Source organism: Sminthopsis crassicaudata, chromosome 5 (genome assembly GCF_048593235.1).
Source record: "Sminthopsis crassicaudata isolate SCR6 chromosome 5, ASM4859323v1, whole genome shotgun sequence".
Lineage (NCBI taxonomy): Eukaryota > Metazoa > Chordata > Mammalia > Dasyuromorphia > Dasyuridae > Sminthopsis > Sminthopsis crassicaudata.
Window position 1 is genome coordinate 237,512,852 of NC_133621.1, and position 17,988 is coordinate 237,530,839.

The window sequence follows — 17,988 nt, forward strand, 5'->3', positions numbered from 1 at the left end:
AGAGGTGAGAGAGAAATATACTGGGATAAAGAGAAAGGCTAGATGGGATAAATTGCATAAACGAGGCAAGAAAAAAGATTTTACAGTGGAGGGTAACAGAGAGGAAAAGAGGAATAAATGAACCTTACACTCCTCAGAATTGGCTCAAAGAAAAATAACACACTCAACTGAGTACAGAAATCTATTTTACCCTACAAGAAAGAAGGGGAAGAGGATAACAGAAGGGTGGTGGAAAGAATGGAGAGATAGAAAGGAAGACATTAGGAAGAGGGGACTAGCAGAAGCAAAAGATTTTTGAGTAGAGATAAGGTGAAAGGAGAGAGAGAGAGAGAGAGAATAAAACAAACTAAGGTGGGGGAGAAATAGAATGGAGGGAAATACACTACTGATAGTAACTCTGATAAATTTTGAAGGCCACATTTCTCAAATTTCAAAAAAAAAAAAATCAGTCAAATTTATAAAAATGAGAGTCATTCTCCAATTGATAAATGATCAAAAGACACAAGCAGTTTTCATATGAAGTAATCAGAGGTCTCTCTAGACATTATGTCCTTTCCCTATCACCTATCTCAGTTAAGGATCCTTACTCCCATTTTATTGAGAAAATTAAATAAAGCCTTTCCTTCTCTCCTAGTTCTCATCCTAGTTGTTTTTTTGCTTCTCAGTTTCCTTATCTCCTAATTATGGGTGTTTCCTCAAGTTTTAATTAGTCCTGGGCAATCTTCTCTCCTTAACTCTTTCTCTTCAATTCCTATGGTTTTGATTTTTATTTCTTTACAGATGTCTCCCACACCCACCCTAAAGTCTCTCCAGAGCTAGTATCAACAAATGCCCATTCAGCATTTAAAACACCTGTACCAGAGAACTCAAAGTCAGAATGCACAAAACAGAACACATTGTCATTCACTCCAAAGAGGACCAAAAGGAAAGTAAATTGAACCTTCTGATTACAATTAAAAGTACTAAGGTTCACAAATTCCCGTTCATCATCCTTGACTCCTAATCCCTTTTCACTCAACATTTCTAATCAGATGCAACATCTTGTTTTTTATTTCCACAATATTACTCAAATCCAAACTCTTCTTTCTACTCACACAGCCACCATCTTATATCAGGCCCTCATTGCCTCATGTCTATATTATTGTACTGTTCTCTTAATTGGCATTCCTTCCTCTTCCCAATTCAATCCATCCTCTCTATATCAGGTGTCAAACTCTGAGTGCAAGGACAAAGTTAAAATGCAACTGGGAAATATTAAATAAAATAAAAATACAAAGAAGATACTGTTAAGTTGTGGTTTTCTAGGTCAATATACAGCTTGCAGGGAGCTGTTTCTATTTGTCTGACATCAGTGTTCTCTACAGAGCTGCCAAAGAGCATCTGTGACCACATCAACCTACCTACCTCACTCAGCTCAGTCAACTTTAATGAAAGCCCTTCACAACCTACCCTAAAAGAATCTCTCTAGTATCATTATGTATTATTCCCTGTCATGGGATTATTCTAACCAAACTGGTTTTTCCACATGGCTATTCCCTATGCCTAAAATGCCCTTGGCTCCTCATCTATATCCACCAGAATTTCTTATTTCCATCATTATATACCTCAAAAATTATCTTCTATGTAAATATTTTTCTGACATCCTTTCCAAATGCTAGTATCCTTTCTTCCTCCTAACTTTGTATTTAACTATATTGTATACTGTATTAAACTACAGCCTGTTTTTGTTTTTTTATTGAGGCAATTGAAGTTAAATCCCTTACCTACGATCACATAGCTGGAAAGTGTTAAGTGTCTGAGACCACATTTAAACTCAGATCCTCCTGACTTCAAGGCTGGTGCTCTATCTACTGCATCACCTAGCTGAGCCCTATATTTTTTAGCCTATATATACATATTTTTTTTAAATATGGCATATATTTAATCTTTAAACTGAGAAGCAGTATTGAATAGTGGATAAAACTAGTCTCTGAGCCATGAAGTGGTTTCAAGTACTACCTCTGACTGTATAGCTCTAAGATGGGATTAGTAAGTTATATGTCTTCTTAATGCCTCAGAAACTACTTTTGACTCTTTTAAGTTTCAGGGAAGGAGGTTCAATTCTATAATTACAAGTTCTTCATTAGAAATTCCCTACACCGGGGGCAGCTAGGTGGCGCAGTGGATAGAGCACCAGCCCTGAATTCAGGAGGACCCGAGTCAAATGTGATCTCAGACACTTAACACTTCCTTGCTGTGTGACTCTGGGCAAGTCACTTAACTCCTGCCTCAGAAAAAAAAAAAAGAAAGAAAAAAAGAAATTCCCTACACCAACAAAATGACAGATCTGATCAATGTGTGTGTGTGTACATGTGCATGTATGCATGAGAGCACGTGGTGCATGTTGTCTTCTCCAAATAGAATGTAAGTTCCTTGAAAGCAAAGATTTTTTGTTTTTGACTCCTTCACATGTAGCTGCTTTCTAAAAACATTTGTATTGATTCAGGGGAACAAGATTATGTTTACTGAAGTTTATTAAGTATGAATGAAGTTAAAGCTAGGAGTAGAAAGGAAGGAGAATGAAGTAGAGTCCCATAGATGATGACAAGGAGTTGAACTAAGTGCTAAAGAAAGATGGTATGAATCTCAAAGGATAAGAGGTTGCTAAGTGATGGTGAAAAAGGGAAGTGAAGTGAGAGGAAGGAAGAAGGAAACCTAGTACTCATGATGAAATTGTACCTAATGGAATAGAAGAAAAGCAGTTCTCTATTGTAAAGGGATAGCCAGGGATTTACTGTCTTTTGGGGAAACTTTTAAATTTTCTAGAGAACACACTGTGAATGAGCTTCTAAATATAAGCTCTAATAAATACATTTTAATACAAATTATATCAGTTTTGTAAATATAGTTCTATTATTTTCTACTAGGAAGCAGAACTTGTCTATATATATGTTGATTCATTTAGAAAGCCAAAATATGGCAGAGTTTTGAAATTAGAAAATGGATATAAATTCCCCTTTATATGATTTACAAAAACTTTAGAATCATATTAATTAGCAAAAACCAATATAACTTATTAACTTACATCTTTTTCTGACCGATGTGGAAACATCGAAGACTGGCTGTAGTACATGTTTTCATCATGGTAGTCACTGTCGACGCCCTCTACAAACTTCTTTCTTGAAGCACCAAACATGCTGTTTGTCACCTAAAGAAAAAAGTTATTTTAGGGAAAAACAATATTTTGAGTAACACAACTTCTGTGAGACATAGGTTTGTCAATGAAAATGGAAAATTATGGAAGAAATGCTATGCTACACAAGAGACCAAACTAGTCAGAGCAAAGCAGAGTGATACAAGATAAGATCACAAATCTGCTCACAAGAAATGTAGCACTAGATTTTTCTCTTAAACATCTGGGTTTCTGGTGAAGAGAAGAGTCAGATATTACCTTAAACATCATTTTCCTATTTAAAAAACTATATTTACCCTGTGATTTGTAAAATTACAACTAATAATCTTAACTGTGTGTGTGTATATATATATATATATATGTGTGTCTATATATATATATATATATATATATATATATATATATATATATATATATATATATATATATATATATATATATATAGACACACATATATCGTGACCTTCCTTTGATTTAAAGCTCATATTTTATTCCTCTTGAAAGTTTTAACTACATAAGACTTTTAACCTATATACATTGTCCCTAAAAACTGAAAATACCATGTGAGTTTACTGAAAGTACCTATACTTTATATCAACTTTATTAATTCATATTCTATTTGAATTTCTATGTAGTTTTTGAAACCCAAGTATTTAATCATTTCTATTTTATAGGGAAACAATAATACTATTTTATTCTTTGCAAAATATTTTATTTCATTTACTCTTCACAACATCCCTGTGAAGATGGTAGAGAATGAAAAAGTATTTTCTTCATTTTACAGTTAAAAAAACAAACAGATTCAAAGGGCTTAATTGATTTGTCTAAGATTACTTGTGGTTATGAGTAATTATATGACCATGTGATTTGAAATTTAATAGGTAAATTATTATAATTCTTTTATTTTATGGACAAGTAAACTTAGGCCTACAGAAGGGAAATAATTTTCCCAAGGTCACACAAATAGTATGCAGAAGTGAGATTTGAATCTTAGTGTTTAAACTTCAAATCCAGCATTATCAGGTTAAGAAAAGTGAAGTTGTTTTAAAGCATCTCAAATTAAATCCAAATACTACAATGTTCAAAAAACTGTGGTAAGACACTGACAGTAAAATTCAAATCCCAGCTCTGCTACCTTTACCGAACTTCTTAAAAAACAAAAACAAAACAAAACATGAATGAGGTTTAACTAATTAATCAATAAGGTCCCTTCCAATTCTAATCCTGTGACCCTATCTCCTTCGACATCCAGAATCCTTCTCGAGATCAATGACTTAAATACCTGGATTAGTCTCAATATCTAAGTTAACCAACCAGCCCATATTTTGTGACTTCAATATTCACATACCAATGACTCTTTTTACCACTCTGGACTACCATATTCACTGACTTCATTGACTCTCATGATTGACCCTCATTCACCCATTGTTTAAAACTCAAATCATTCTATCTTCAAGCTGAAAAACTCTCATCTCTCTCTTTCTGATCCCAAGTTCCTTTCTTCTTCCAATTTCTATACCTTACTTCTCCTAAATCCTCACACTTTGATGCTCTAACATTTTGTCTCTAAATCCAAGGAGGCAGAGTGCATCACTGTGTAATGTAGAATCTGGAATCAGCAAGTTGAATCTGAATCTCACCTCAGACTTGAACTTGCTGTGGAACATATGAAAAATCTCATAGCCTCGCTAAGTTTCAGTTTCTTCATCTCTAATGAGTGATCCCTAAGATTCTTTCATGTTCTAAATATGTTACTTTGAATTCATCTACAACACTGTTTTTACACCATTTGTCTTCATAACCTACATATCTTTCCACTCTTGTTCTTTTGTCCATTTGCTGAATTCTTAATTAAGGTAATGCTCATAAAGCAACATAAAGGGTTTTTAAAATGTAAATTATTCTTCTATTATCATCTGAGTCACTTCCACCACCTGCCTTCTCTGGCCCTACTCAGAATCCCCCAAAAGACATAAAATCGTGCTGACTAGGTCCACAAAGTTAACTTCAAGGGGACTCTTCCTCACAAAAAAAATCCTTTTAATCTTTTCTAATGAACTTAATCATAATCAGTTGCTGTCAAAAACTTTCTTTCTTTTTTTTTTTTTCCAAGCCATCAATTTTACCTACTCTATTAATTTCTCTTAGCAGATAACTTTACTACTGGAAATTTTCTTTGCAATCTCTAAATCCTTAGTAGCCCATAGTTATTTAGTTTGACAAACTAAGTCAAATGGTACAAGGCATATAATTTTATGGAAAAGAACATTAAAAATAATACATTACTCTATGTTGTCTCTCCTTATTAGAATTTAAGCTCCTTGAAGACAAGGACCTTTTTCTTTTTCTATATAGTAAGCACTTCGCATAGTGTTCTGCATACAGTAAGACCCTTAATCTGCTCAGATCAACAAAATCAGTTCATTTTGGAGACTTAGCTACATTTTGTGTCTTTGAGGCTGCTATGGAGAATGATGGCTTTCTCTCTATTGTCTATTTCTGTGCAGCTATGCGTGAATTTCTCCTCTAATATACAAATACAACTTTTCATATATTGATGCTAATTCACCTTTGAAATATAGAGGGATATTTTTAAAGGTTCTTGCTACCCTCACACAAAAGATTTTGAGGGGGTAGGGCAGCGTCAGAAAAGACAATTTTTAGACTAGAAAACGAGTCAGTAGACATTACTGTTTCACATGGTAACTATGTTAGCATAGAACAGCTGTCATAAAAAACTGAAAACACTAGAACAATAAGCCAGAGAAACCCAGAGATCTTGCGGCCTGGTCAATTATTGATATTTTTATTATAAGCTATTCTTCTGAAATATTTGCCAAGTCTGTTTTGCAATATTAGATTAAGGTATGCTCTAAAATGCTAAACTCTCTCCACATTCACTTTATAGTTTTTCTTTGGTTTTCTAATAGGACTTGAATCAGTTCTTTTCTGGCAATTAATCTCATGATTTGCTTGTTTTTCTGGGCTACAACCCCCCTTCCCAAGCTTAAAACTCCCTTTCTGCATATCAACTTACTTAAATTTTATTCTTTCAAAAGGAAGCATAGGAAGTAAAAATCACTACAACCTTTGACCAATGCCCTGCCATTAACGGTAACTTAATGGGCAAGTTTAAAGTAGTATGATATTGACAACAAACTAGACTTGTAAGGAACATAATACCTGACCTAAATACAAATATTCAAGAAATGGAAAAGAATCCAAGGAATTTTCCTTTAAATGATAATGTATGAAGCTGAGGAAATGCAGATGCAGACGCTTTTAACTTCCACATTGCTACGCTCCCTTCCATTATATTCTATTTGTTAGTTCCTCAAGAGAAGATTCATTCAAATCTCTGAAGATGATTTATCATTCTCCATATACCTTCCCTAATCCTTTTTAGGCTCAATATCTTCAGTTACTTCAACCAATCTTCATACATCATTTTGAAAGGAACTCCAGGTTCTCCATCATCCTGGCTACTCTCATTGGGACACTGTTCACCTTATGAATGTTTTTTTAGAAATGTGGCACCCATAACCTGTCAGATGCATCTGGGCAGAACAAAATATATTAGGATTGTTATCTCCATATTCTAGCAATCTATGCCTCTCTTAAAGCCTAATCTTTTTTTTTTTTTTAACTTCCCCTAATATAATGTTGTATGCTAAAAAGTTTGCAGTTCATTAAAACTCCTAGATCTTTTGCAAACCAATTTAACCATGCTTCTCACACTTTGAACTTAAGTTTAATCTTATAAGAGTTAGTTCAAAGCTGGGTATGTCAAGAATTTTGAATTTTTAATTCAGAGAATTAGTCAAGTTCTCTCTCATTTTTCTGTCATATTAAAAATCTGATAAGCATGTCTTCTATGATCTTTATTTCTCATCACACAGACAAAAAGGTCAGCACCAAATAAGATCCTTGGGGCACTTCTCCTTTGCAATATGACACTTAATCATTAATGTCTACTAATAGGGTCTAATCATGAAATTAGTTCCAAATCCATCTTTTTTCAATCCATCAACAAACATTTACTAAATGTCTCCTATGTGCTAGATACTAGGAATTTGAAGACAAAATCAAATAGCCCCTGACATTAAGAAGCTTACATTCTATTGGGGAAGATAATGTGTACGTATACTATAGGCAAAATACAAGACAAAAGGGGAGTGAGCTGTTCCTGGAGACCTATACTGTCACATAGAGAACATGGGAAGAGAATAGATTCCAATGAAGAAAAATAAAAGAGGATAGACAATGAGTATAAAAACAAATAAATAAAAAGTTCATGTCCTATTTAAGGACCAATAAGTAGGTAAAATTAGTTAAATACAGAATGCAGGAAAGAGAGCAATGTTTAACAAAATTGGAAAGATAAATGTCTAAAGCAAGTGGAAGTCACTGGAGTTTATTGAGTAGGGAATTGATATGGTTCAGATATATACTTGAAGACAACTGCTTTGGCAGCTGTGTCAAAAAGAAGGACCAGAAAAGGAAGACATCTGAGGCAGGAAGACCAATAAAGGGACTATTGCAATAGTCCAAGCAAGACGTGATAAGATCTAAATCAGAGTGGTAGCAAGCGTGATTACACAAAGTTTTTGACATGTTGAGTTTGAGATACCTATGGAATGGAAGGAAGGAAGAGAGGAAGGGAAGACACATATATTAAGGCCTTACTATATGCAGACCACTATGCTAAAGTGCTTACAATACAGAAAAAGAAAAAGGTCCTTGTCTTCAAGGAGCTTACATTCTAATAAGGAGAGATAACAGAGTAATGTATCATTTTAATGTCCTTTTCCATAAATAAAAATCATATGCCTTGTACCATTTGACTTAATTTGTCAAACTAAGTAGCTATGGGCTATTAAAGATATAAAGATTGCAAAGGAAATTTCCAGATGGCATCAATATATAGTTTGCTTCCCCTAGATAATGGCAGTGCAGGCTAGACTAGAAACAGAGGTGGTGGTCTACTGGGGGAAAAGGGAAGCAGAGTATTGCTGCTACCAAAGCACTTGTTTACCTTTCCATTAAAAGTGGTTGGTTGGGTGGTGGTTGGCATTTATAGTTGGCATTTATATTTATAGTTAAAGTGGAACCCTTTTCTCTATGGAGCTTAGGGGACAAGGAGAAAAAGAGGGGTACTGCTCTGAAATTGCTGCTATTCTTGGGGCTCTTGGGTTCAGGGTATTAGGCTGTGTTCAGAGAATACTATTGGAAAGTTCTAGAAATGACATGATGTGCTTGGTGCATGCTGCCTCCTATCTTTCCTTCATTATAAATTATTTCTTCAATAAGTCTGGATTGTCTAAAGTTGAAATATCAAAAAGATAATGGAAGATGCATGACTAAAGTTCAACTAGAGTAGGATATGTAGTGGGAGGAGGGGGTATTTATGCAAAGACAATTATATATATGAGAACTGATAAAGCTAACAATATAGAAAGTACAGGATCAAGATTGCATGAGAGTGAGCCTTGAAGAACGACCATAATCAGGGAATATAATATAAATGATAATGAGACTCAGAAGACAAAGTTCTACAAAACCAGAAGAAAAGAGCAGAAGATAGTCACCACCATCAAATTCTGCATAAATTAAGGATAAGGATGGGAAAAGCACATTTGAACTGTAAAGAGATCATTGGAAACATTGTAAAAAGTAGTTTCAGTTGAGTTAAACTCAACTAGAAGGAAAGTGAAAGTACTTTTTCTACAAGTTTGGAGAAACTTTTTTCAAAACTTTACTCAAAGTAATTATAGGCATACTTTTTCCCTGATCTAACAGTCTAATAAGTCCAAAAATAAATCTAGTTTATGACAGGATCTTGATGAAATCATTCTTGTTTTCTGTGATTAGGCTAAAAAATTGACAGGGATTACAATAAAACTCACTGATGACTTCAATCAGATCAAGGAGAATATACTACAAGAAGCCAGAAAGAAACAATTCAAATTTTGAGAAACCATAATCAGGATTATTCTAGATCTAGCAGTTTCCACATGAAAGGATCAGAGGGACTGGAATATGACATTGCAGAAGACAAAGAAGCTTGGACTATAACCAAGAAATCAACTCAAAATTAAGCATTATCTGTCAGGGGGAAAGATGGACATTAATGAAATGGGGGGTTTTCAATTATTTCTGGTGAAAAGACCAGAGCTGAACAGAAAATGTGATCTCCAAATACTTGAATCAAGAAAAGCATAAAAAGATAAACAGAAGAAAAAGAGTATGTTTTTTAAAGGTTAAAATGTTTATAACCCTATATGAGAAGATATGTATAACTCCTTGAGAACCCTATCTTTGTCAGGGGTGTTAGAAGGGGTATACTATGGTGTAGTTATAAGCTGACTTTAATGTGATAATATCAAAAAGAAATTAGGAATGAAAAAGAGATTTATATTAAAGGAGAAAAGGGGAGATAAAAGGAGGTAAATTATATCACATGAGCACACAAGACCTATTATAGTTAAGGGAAAGAAAGAGGAGGGATGAGCATTGTTTGAATCTCTTAAAGACTAATAACTAGCTCAGAAATCATCTTCACTAGTTCTTTCAGTTCCTAGAAAGTTAGTTCCTCTGGGTCAGATAACTTCAACTCATCAAGATAACTCCCTTTCTATTTTTATTTTGATCTTTCTCCTAGTCAAGAAAAAATAGCAGGAATAAGACCAGAAGGGCTTTGTCTTTGCTTCAATTTTTCACACTCCTTTATCTTACTCTTCTCTCCCTTACCACACCATTGCTACATACGCTAACCTGGTTTAATAAGCATTTGCATCTGTGGTATCATTCCATTTAAAAATGTTTAATGATTCCTATTTCCTAAAAGATAAAGTGAAGCTTTTCCTTTTTTTCTTTTTTTTGCAATTAATAAAGATCTGTAAACAAAAGTTATACAGTTGGTAGAGCTGGATCTGAAATCAGGAAAACTTTTTTTTTTTTTTTTATTCAAATCTGATCTCAGACATGTATTTACTAGCTGTGTGACTGAACAAGTCACTTAATCCTGTTTGCCTCAGTTTTTTCATCTGTAAAATGAATTGGAGAAGGAATAGCAAACCATTCTAATATCTTTGTCAAGAAAATCCAAAATGGAGGCATAACTCAAAAAATGAAAGAACAAAAGGAAAATAGGAGGCTACCAGTTAGGGAAAGATTATGAATATATGGTTGTAATACAATGTATCTGTGTTGTAAGAAATGATAAACATGAGAAATAAAAAGAGGCATAGAAAGTTGTAAATGAAGCAGGAAAACAGAACACAAAATTATAAAACAATGTAAATTTTTAAAACCTACAATAAAACAATGGAAAATTCAAGCTACAAAATTATACTTTCCTCAAAGGAGAGATAAGAAAGCATCCCCAAGTCTATGAGGGGTCACAGACATGGATAATTACATACTATGGCAGGTTTTAAAATATGTTGGTTACTTTTGTTGAATTTCTTGTCTATCTTCTATTTAATTCTTTATGATAAGAAAAAGTTTAATGGATGATAGAAATTAAAGATTAAGTTTTTTTTTAATTTTTAAGTCAATATTAAGAATGATTAATCCATTCAACTACTTCAAGATCACTATTCACAACCAAAGAACTTTGTAATGGAAAGAAATCCCAAACTGTTAAGTAAACACTGAGTACTAAGAAAGCATAGGAAAATTATAGACCAGATTTATAGCTTAAAAATCAAGTAGAAATGAAACTAGAAGACTAAGGCAAAATCATGAGCTCATACATCTCAAACTCAAAGTGATTTGGAAGACCATCTGATTCAACCAGTTCATTATACAATGAGAAAACTGAGACCCAGTGATTAAGTAATTCACCCAAAATCCTCCAATTATAAGGGGACATAACAGAATTTGTCCTTACCCCATTCCAGTCAAACTGAAAACAACCACTAAGTCTCCCTTCTGGAAAATAGTTCACAGAAACTTCTTTAATTCATTTTTCAAGTAATTCTGCCAAAGAGAGCGAAGATGAATTTCCCTTCTGAGCATCTAAAGCAACTTCTCTGCATAAGTTTCATTCTCCATTTCCAGCTACCTATGAGTAGTTTTTCTCTCACTGCCATAATTAAATCACTTATCTATTTTGGTTTGTGCGACTACCCAAATTTGTAGAACCAAAACTGTTATGGGCCAGAACTCGTATTTAAAACAAGGATTCTTACAAGGTGCTAACTCAGTGGAATTGATAAAGACAATGGTTATGATGAGATATAGATTTGGGGTACCCAAATGAAATTGAGGTCTAGTGGCAGATTCGGGGTACAGGGAGTCAAACGGAGCTCCCTTGCAATCCCTTTGGATTCGCTGCAAGGATAGGAAGTTAAATGAGGTCTAGTAGCAGCATATGAGTCCCCTATAAAGGAATTTAACGACCCAAAAATGTAGATTGATAAATTATGGGCATTGGAAGTAAGATTAAAGTCTATTAGTAAAAGTGTGAGGTAAAGAAAAGAGGGCACTGGAAATATTATTTCAGAGGGCAGAGACCCTTGGCATGTCACGCATAAAACTGGCATGTTTGGAACCTCTGCAAAGAGAGGACTCCAGCTTGGCTCTTTTATAATGAGAGATTTAGCTAAAGAGGCCTGTGGGTGGAATCCCAAGTTGGCTCAGATCCTATGGGGGTTGTGAGGGCCCAAGCTGGCTCAGATTGGTAGGGGCTGGGACAAGCCCAGATTTCCTATTGGAATTCAAAAGGGGTCCTTTTGACCAGGATTTGTGAATCAAAGGTCCTAGCTTCTTGAATTGATAATGCATCAGCTAGGAGGATTGGGAATCAAAAAGGAATAAACCAATCTGAAAGGACTAGTTTCTAAAAGGGATCACAACCCGCTTCAGTTATCTAGTTTAGCATGGTGATTAATAGTTCGCTAGTTCAGTACATGTACTTAATACTTAATATATTTCCACAAGATTCACACCCATGATAATGTATAATAATGTATATAATGATAATGTATAATAGAGTATATAAAAGCCAGCAAGGACTGGAAGAGATTCATTGCATCTTTAGTCGGGCTCTTGGTAGCTCTCCTGGGGGACAGAGGGACTGACAGATTCATTCCATCATACACTTTTATGGTGGCTGGAGGCTGAAGCACAAACCCTCAGACTCAGATTCATTTTCACCTTCATCAACCTAGTGGTGGCTGGCCTCCTGTTCCCCCACACTGAGACCAAGGCTGGTCAGAAAGGCTCTCCAGAAAGCTGCCCAGCCCAAGGCAAGGAGACAATAAAGAAGAAGGACTTTAACACCTGGCTATTCTCAGCTGAAAGGAAGGCTGCTCCAAGACCTCCAGAAAACCAAACAAGAACATTATACAAAACCTCAAGAGATGCCTCTGATTCTTACTGCTCCCTTGTCTCTTTATCAAAACAACTGCCAGTCCTGATGCTGCTTCTTTCAGACTTTTCATTCATTCTTTATCACATACTATCATTAATTAAGGGCCTTATTATTTTATGCTTACAATTATTTCAGTCTTCTGATTTCTTTGTTTACATCATTTCCTTTTCTCTTAGTATATAATATCCAGGACCTTCCTGAGCTGGCATTCAAATATCTGTACAATTAGGATTAAAGCTAAGTCCATCTTTTCTTTCTTTGAATCCCCAGAGCACACATGGCATCACTTTATAAATGTATGTTGGCTTGTATTTTGCCCCTCTTATCTTTTATTTATTTATTTTTTTAAGTTAAATGCACATGGACTTGTTAGAAAGAATATTTCATCATAAAACCATTCAAATTTTAAATTTTCATCTTCTTGATTTCACCTCCTCATTCTATCCTATAAAGAAATTTTAATTCCTAGCTATCATACAACATTATTATCTAGAATTCTAAGGGTTGCGCTTTTCACAAAATTGGTAAGCGCATTTTCTACAGCAATATTCAAACCTCTGACAAAAACACTGGAGAAGCTAGAATCTTGAGTTACAATATTAAATATTTTGAAACAGTTATTCAAATGATAGTGAGTTTTTGTACTATCATCCACTCAACACTTTCAACATCTTGTTCTTTTAAAAACACACACACACACACACACACACACACACACACACACACACACGGAGATTTTCCTTTAAATCGGATCTGTGATTTCACTGGTATAGAGAACTTTTAGTGAAGAAACTCTCTTGATCAATGTAAATCAATTAATCAATTTCTATCAATTTCTTCTTCAAATTAATTTCTAACAATTAGCAGGGACAATGAAATCCTAGCTGACACTCCAAGATCACATAACCAGTAGATGTCAGATTGAATTCATATCTTACTTCTAAGGCAAATTTCCCAACAATTATTCTTGATGTGTCCCATAGGGAAAAAGGATGAATACTGAAAAGAAGAGATAATCTAAAAATTCACTTTTACTAATTTTGACATTATTCTATAACCAATCATTAGAGGAAAAAAACCATCCATAATTGAATATTAACATTCTACTTTACAATTTCATGAAACAGAACCAAAGAAAGTAAAAGATATATAAGGATATATATATATATGTTCTAAAAATAGGAAAATAAGCCTAAATAAACATGTTACCTAAAGATTGTATTCCAATTCAATTTAATACAACAAAAATTTATTCTGTATTCTTTGTATGGTTAAAATCTGACTATCAAGAATCAAAATAACTTTGGTAATAGAGAATGAAATAATAAAAGCAACAAGATGAAATTTTACCTAAATCATATTTTAAAACATTTTTATTAATGCTATTGATTTTCCAATAATCCGGTATGTATTAAAATAAAAACTCTAAAAGGACCTGTCAAGTAATAGGTAGAACAGACACAAATGTTTGTAATTTGAATTGCGAGTTCCCTATTTTAACTTGAATGTTAAGAATTGGGGTTTATCTTCCTATTTCATACCAATTAGTGGACAGTTGATCATTTCACAATAACACTAAAGGAAATGACTAATTTTGGCAAATGATGCAATTCAAAAGAATTCAACATTTGTAATTTGTATTTTTTTATCTAGAAATAAAATAGGTTAAACAGAAACTTACCTTTAAAAAATAAAAGTGGTTAACATCTACATAGTGCTTTAAGGTTTGTAAAATACTTATGTACAAATGACATAATACATAGAATGGAGTTAGGAATATCTGAGTTTAAATCCTGCTTAGACAAATGAGATGATGCATATAAAGAACTTCGTAAACCTTAAAGAGTTGTATTATCTCATTTGAACATCATTGCAATATTGAGGGGAGACAATATTATTCATACATTACAAATAAGGGAACCGAGCTTAAAAGTGGTTTAAGAAACCCACAATGACATAACTAATAAGTGATTTAGGCAGGATTCTAAACTCAGGTTTTCCAGATTCTAAGGCCAACACTCCATCTATACTGTAAATGTTATGTTTGAAAAAGCACTCATCTGATTCTTACAAAGGGCTGTGTGATATGTTATATAATTGTGGTGATGAAACAAATATTCAGAAAATTTTAATGACTTGTGCAAAATCCATAATTCTACAGAGGTTTTCAGGATGAATTTCTTGTGGAAATTAATGTCATACATATTATAGACATTCAAGTAAAACCCAAAGATTTCCAGAAAAGACAGCTCCACAAGCCTGCACCTCTTCTATCAAATGGGAAAGTATTATTACTTCTTCTATCTTAAAATACCACAAGTCAGTCAGAACCAGGAAATTCAGAACTAGCACAGAACAATTTTACAGACACTAGAGACGGGCCAGCAACACATATACTCTGCAAAGACCTGCGTCTACAAAGCAGCAAGAGCACAGTGCTCTTCTGAGAAAGCCTGATGTGTTCAAAAAGCCCACATAGGAGGATACTGGAAGCCCCCAGGGAATGGAAGTTGACCCAGGAACTGCATAGTGTTAAGATCAAGAAAGTTCAAGTTCTAGAGATTCCAAGGAGGGACCTAAAGTTTCAGCACTTTGAATCTCAGCAATCCCAGGGAGCCAAACTCTCTCAAAGATACAATCAGCCTAGGAACAAAGGATGAGTTCAAGTTAGGCTGATCATCCCAATCAAAAGGGCAAAGGGAGATAAAAGCATACTCCCTACCGAAGAGCTAATTCAATAATTATACTCAAAGAGATGAATAAATTTAAAAAATAATAACAAAATTCAAAAATAATGAAAACGTACCAAAAATTATTGTAGGAGTTAACAATTTCAGGCAGAGACAAGGAAAAAAAATGAATTTTCCACAATGAATATGTAAAAGAAAAACAAGATTTTAAAAAAGAAGAAAAGCCTTAGGGCAAAGAATTATCGACTTATTAGCTTAGATAGTAAGCCTATAAGAGATTCCCAGAAGAGTACAATAGACTACACAGAAATCAGTAATTCTATGAAACAAGAAATTCTTGCTGAAATGGCAAGAAATAATTAAACAAAATCAAGACCAAAAATAACCTCCAGAAAACCTAAGATTGCTGATATAAAAAAAATAGTTAAGCACAAAAAGAGATCAAGAAAAGATGATTGCACTCCCTGAAAAACCATAATGATGGTAACAAAAACAACAAAGCAGTTTTTTTTTCAAGAAATTATACATGAAAACTGACCAAGTCTATAGAACCAGAGGGCAAAGACAGAATTTATCAATGGTATTCTGAATAAAAACTCAAAAAGTAAAGTCAAATTTTTGAGCTCCACATCAAAGAAAGAATTATTGCCAAGCAACCACAAAGCAATACCAGAAATTACAGTCAGGATCACACAAAATCTGGCAGTTTTCACTAAAAATGTGAGATTTTATAATACAATATTCCAAATAGCAAAAGATGCAGATTTACAAGCATGAAAAACTTTCCTTAAAAAATCAATGTAATCCTACAGGAGGGGAAAAATAAATCTTTAATGGCCTTTTCCTTTAAAAATTTCTGGTGAAAAAACAAACAAACAAGGATGGATAAGAAACTATAATACAAATACAGGAATCAAGAGAAATCAAGAAAGATTTACTGAGTAACTGGAGAGATACGATGAAAAAGTACTAATATCTTAATAAGGAAAAATTAAACAAATGTTCTTATGAAAACCTTAATATTTTTACTGAGTATTGAGGAAGTAAAATATGAGAGAAGTCTTGGGGGTGGATTCTTTTCTGAGGATTAGCAAAGAGGAGAGAGGGAAGAGAAAAGATTATTTATTAAGTATCTCCTATGTGCCAGGTATCGAGTGCTTTATTACTTTATTTGATCCTTATTAACAGCCTTGTGAAGAATGGAGGATAAGAAAAATATATTAGGATAGAAAAAAGAGCATAAAGGAGGTAGAACTTGCCATTTCTAACAATTAGGATACATGAAAAAAAAAGAACAGACAATGGCAAAGAAAAGGATGAGTAGATATATTTTTCTATGAAATATAAAAATGACTGAACATAATACTCATGCACAAGGATCCAATCTCAACCTTCAAAAATATCAAAATCAACAGGGTAACAAATGAGAATGGGGGAAGAAAGGTTTGAAATCACCAAAAAAAAAAAATCCTTTTATTCCTCTTCAAACCTCTCAAGGCTTCCTCTCTCCCTTCATCCTCTCAACTGAAAACCTTACCTAAACTTCTTACCTTATTGAAAAAAACAGTTCAGTTTACTGAGGAGCTAGTTTCCTTTTCTCCCTTTCTCCTAAGTTCACATCACTCAGATACCTCTATTTCATTGGCCTCACAAGAAGAAACAGCTCTTCTTCCTGCTAATTCCTGTACATTTACAAGTGATACTATCCATCTTGTCTTCTTCTCTTTCATACCTACTTTCTTCTATTTCTCCCTATCTATTGACTACTTCACTGCTGCCTACAAATTCACCCATGCATACACATAAACCACCTCTAAAATCCCTTCGATTCATCTACTTCTACTAGCTATCATCCTTTATCTTGAGCGTCTGCAAATCTAATAGCCTTTTCTCAATCCTTCCTTTTTTTTAATGCTCTCTGAATCTTTGATACCAAACTCTTCTTCCTGTAATCTCTTCATTCTAGGTTTTTGTGAAACTGTTCTCCTAATTCTCCTGCCTCCTAGATTGCTCCTTCTCAACGTCCTTTACTAAATCTTTATCCAAGTCATTCCCATTAACCACTGGCATCGCCACATTTCTCTTGATGATTCATCAATTCCCATGGATTCAACTATTATCTGCTACGCTCATGATTCCCAGATCATCTGATTAAATCCTAACTTTTCTTCTAACCTTCAATTTGATGTTTCCAGCTATGCATTGCACATTCTGTGGATGTCCTATAAAAATTAAACAAGACAATCTGGTACACAGTGAAAAACTTAAAATTCATTACCTACTCTAGTGGGTGCCATATATATAAAAGGCTAGATGTATCTGGCTTTTCATATTTGCATAAAAATCACATTTAAAAGATAAGTTGTATTTAAAATAAGAAAAAAAAAAGACACAAAAACAGCTCCCCAAAAAAACCCAGAAAGATCTCTAAAGGGATGGCAGATAAAGGAAAAATAAGTATATAAAGAACATTATATACCAAATTAATGACTATACTAAATACTTAGAAAGAAAATAAATGGTCACAGATAAATTTTCAATAAGGATGACATTATAACTACTTTATCTTATAGCATCAAAATAAACCTATTTTATTTAAATAGTTACTATAAGCATTTTTAGCTCAAATCTCTTCGTTTTCCACTTCCTTTTCCTAAGATCTAAGTACAAAGATCTAAAAATAAATAAATAAATAATAATTTCAGGAAAACACTATTTTATATTCAAATGCTCTCTTGTTCTCAATA

The 17,988-nt window shown here is 33.7% G+C and overlaps 1 protein-coding gene across 9 annotated transcripts in view; it reads right to left on the bottom strand.

The window, feature by feature from the left end:
* Positions 1 to 17,988, bottom strand: part of CNOT2 (CCR4-NOT transcription complex subunit 2) — a 143,258-nt gene that overhangs the window by 56,472 nt on the left and 68,798 nt on the right. For 6 of the 9 annotated variants that reach the window (XM_074270555.1, XM_074270552.1, XM_074270550.1 and 3 more), the window contains one exon: positions 3,065 to 3,187. The exons of 2 other annotated variants lie outside the window; for them this stretch is intronic. In XM_074270555.1, coding sequence (XP_074126656.1) covers positions 3,065 to 3,175 — 111 coding nt within the window. In that variant the 5' untranslated portion in view covers positions 3,176 to 3,187. Of the gene's footprint in view, positions 1 to 3,064; positions 3,188 to 17,988 lie in introns of those variants that run through there. One more of the 9 variants, XM_074270559.1, reaches the window with a different exon arrangement.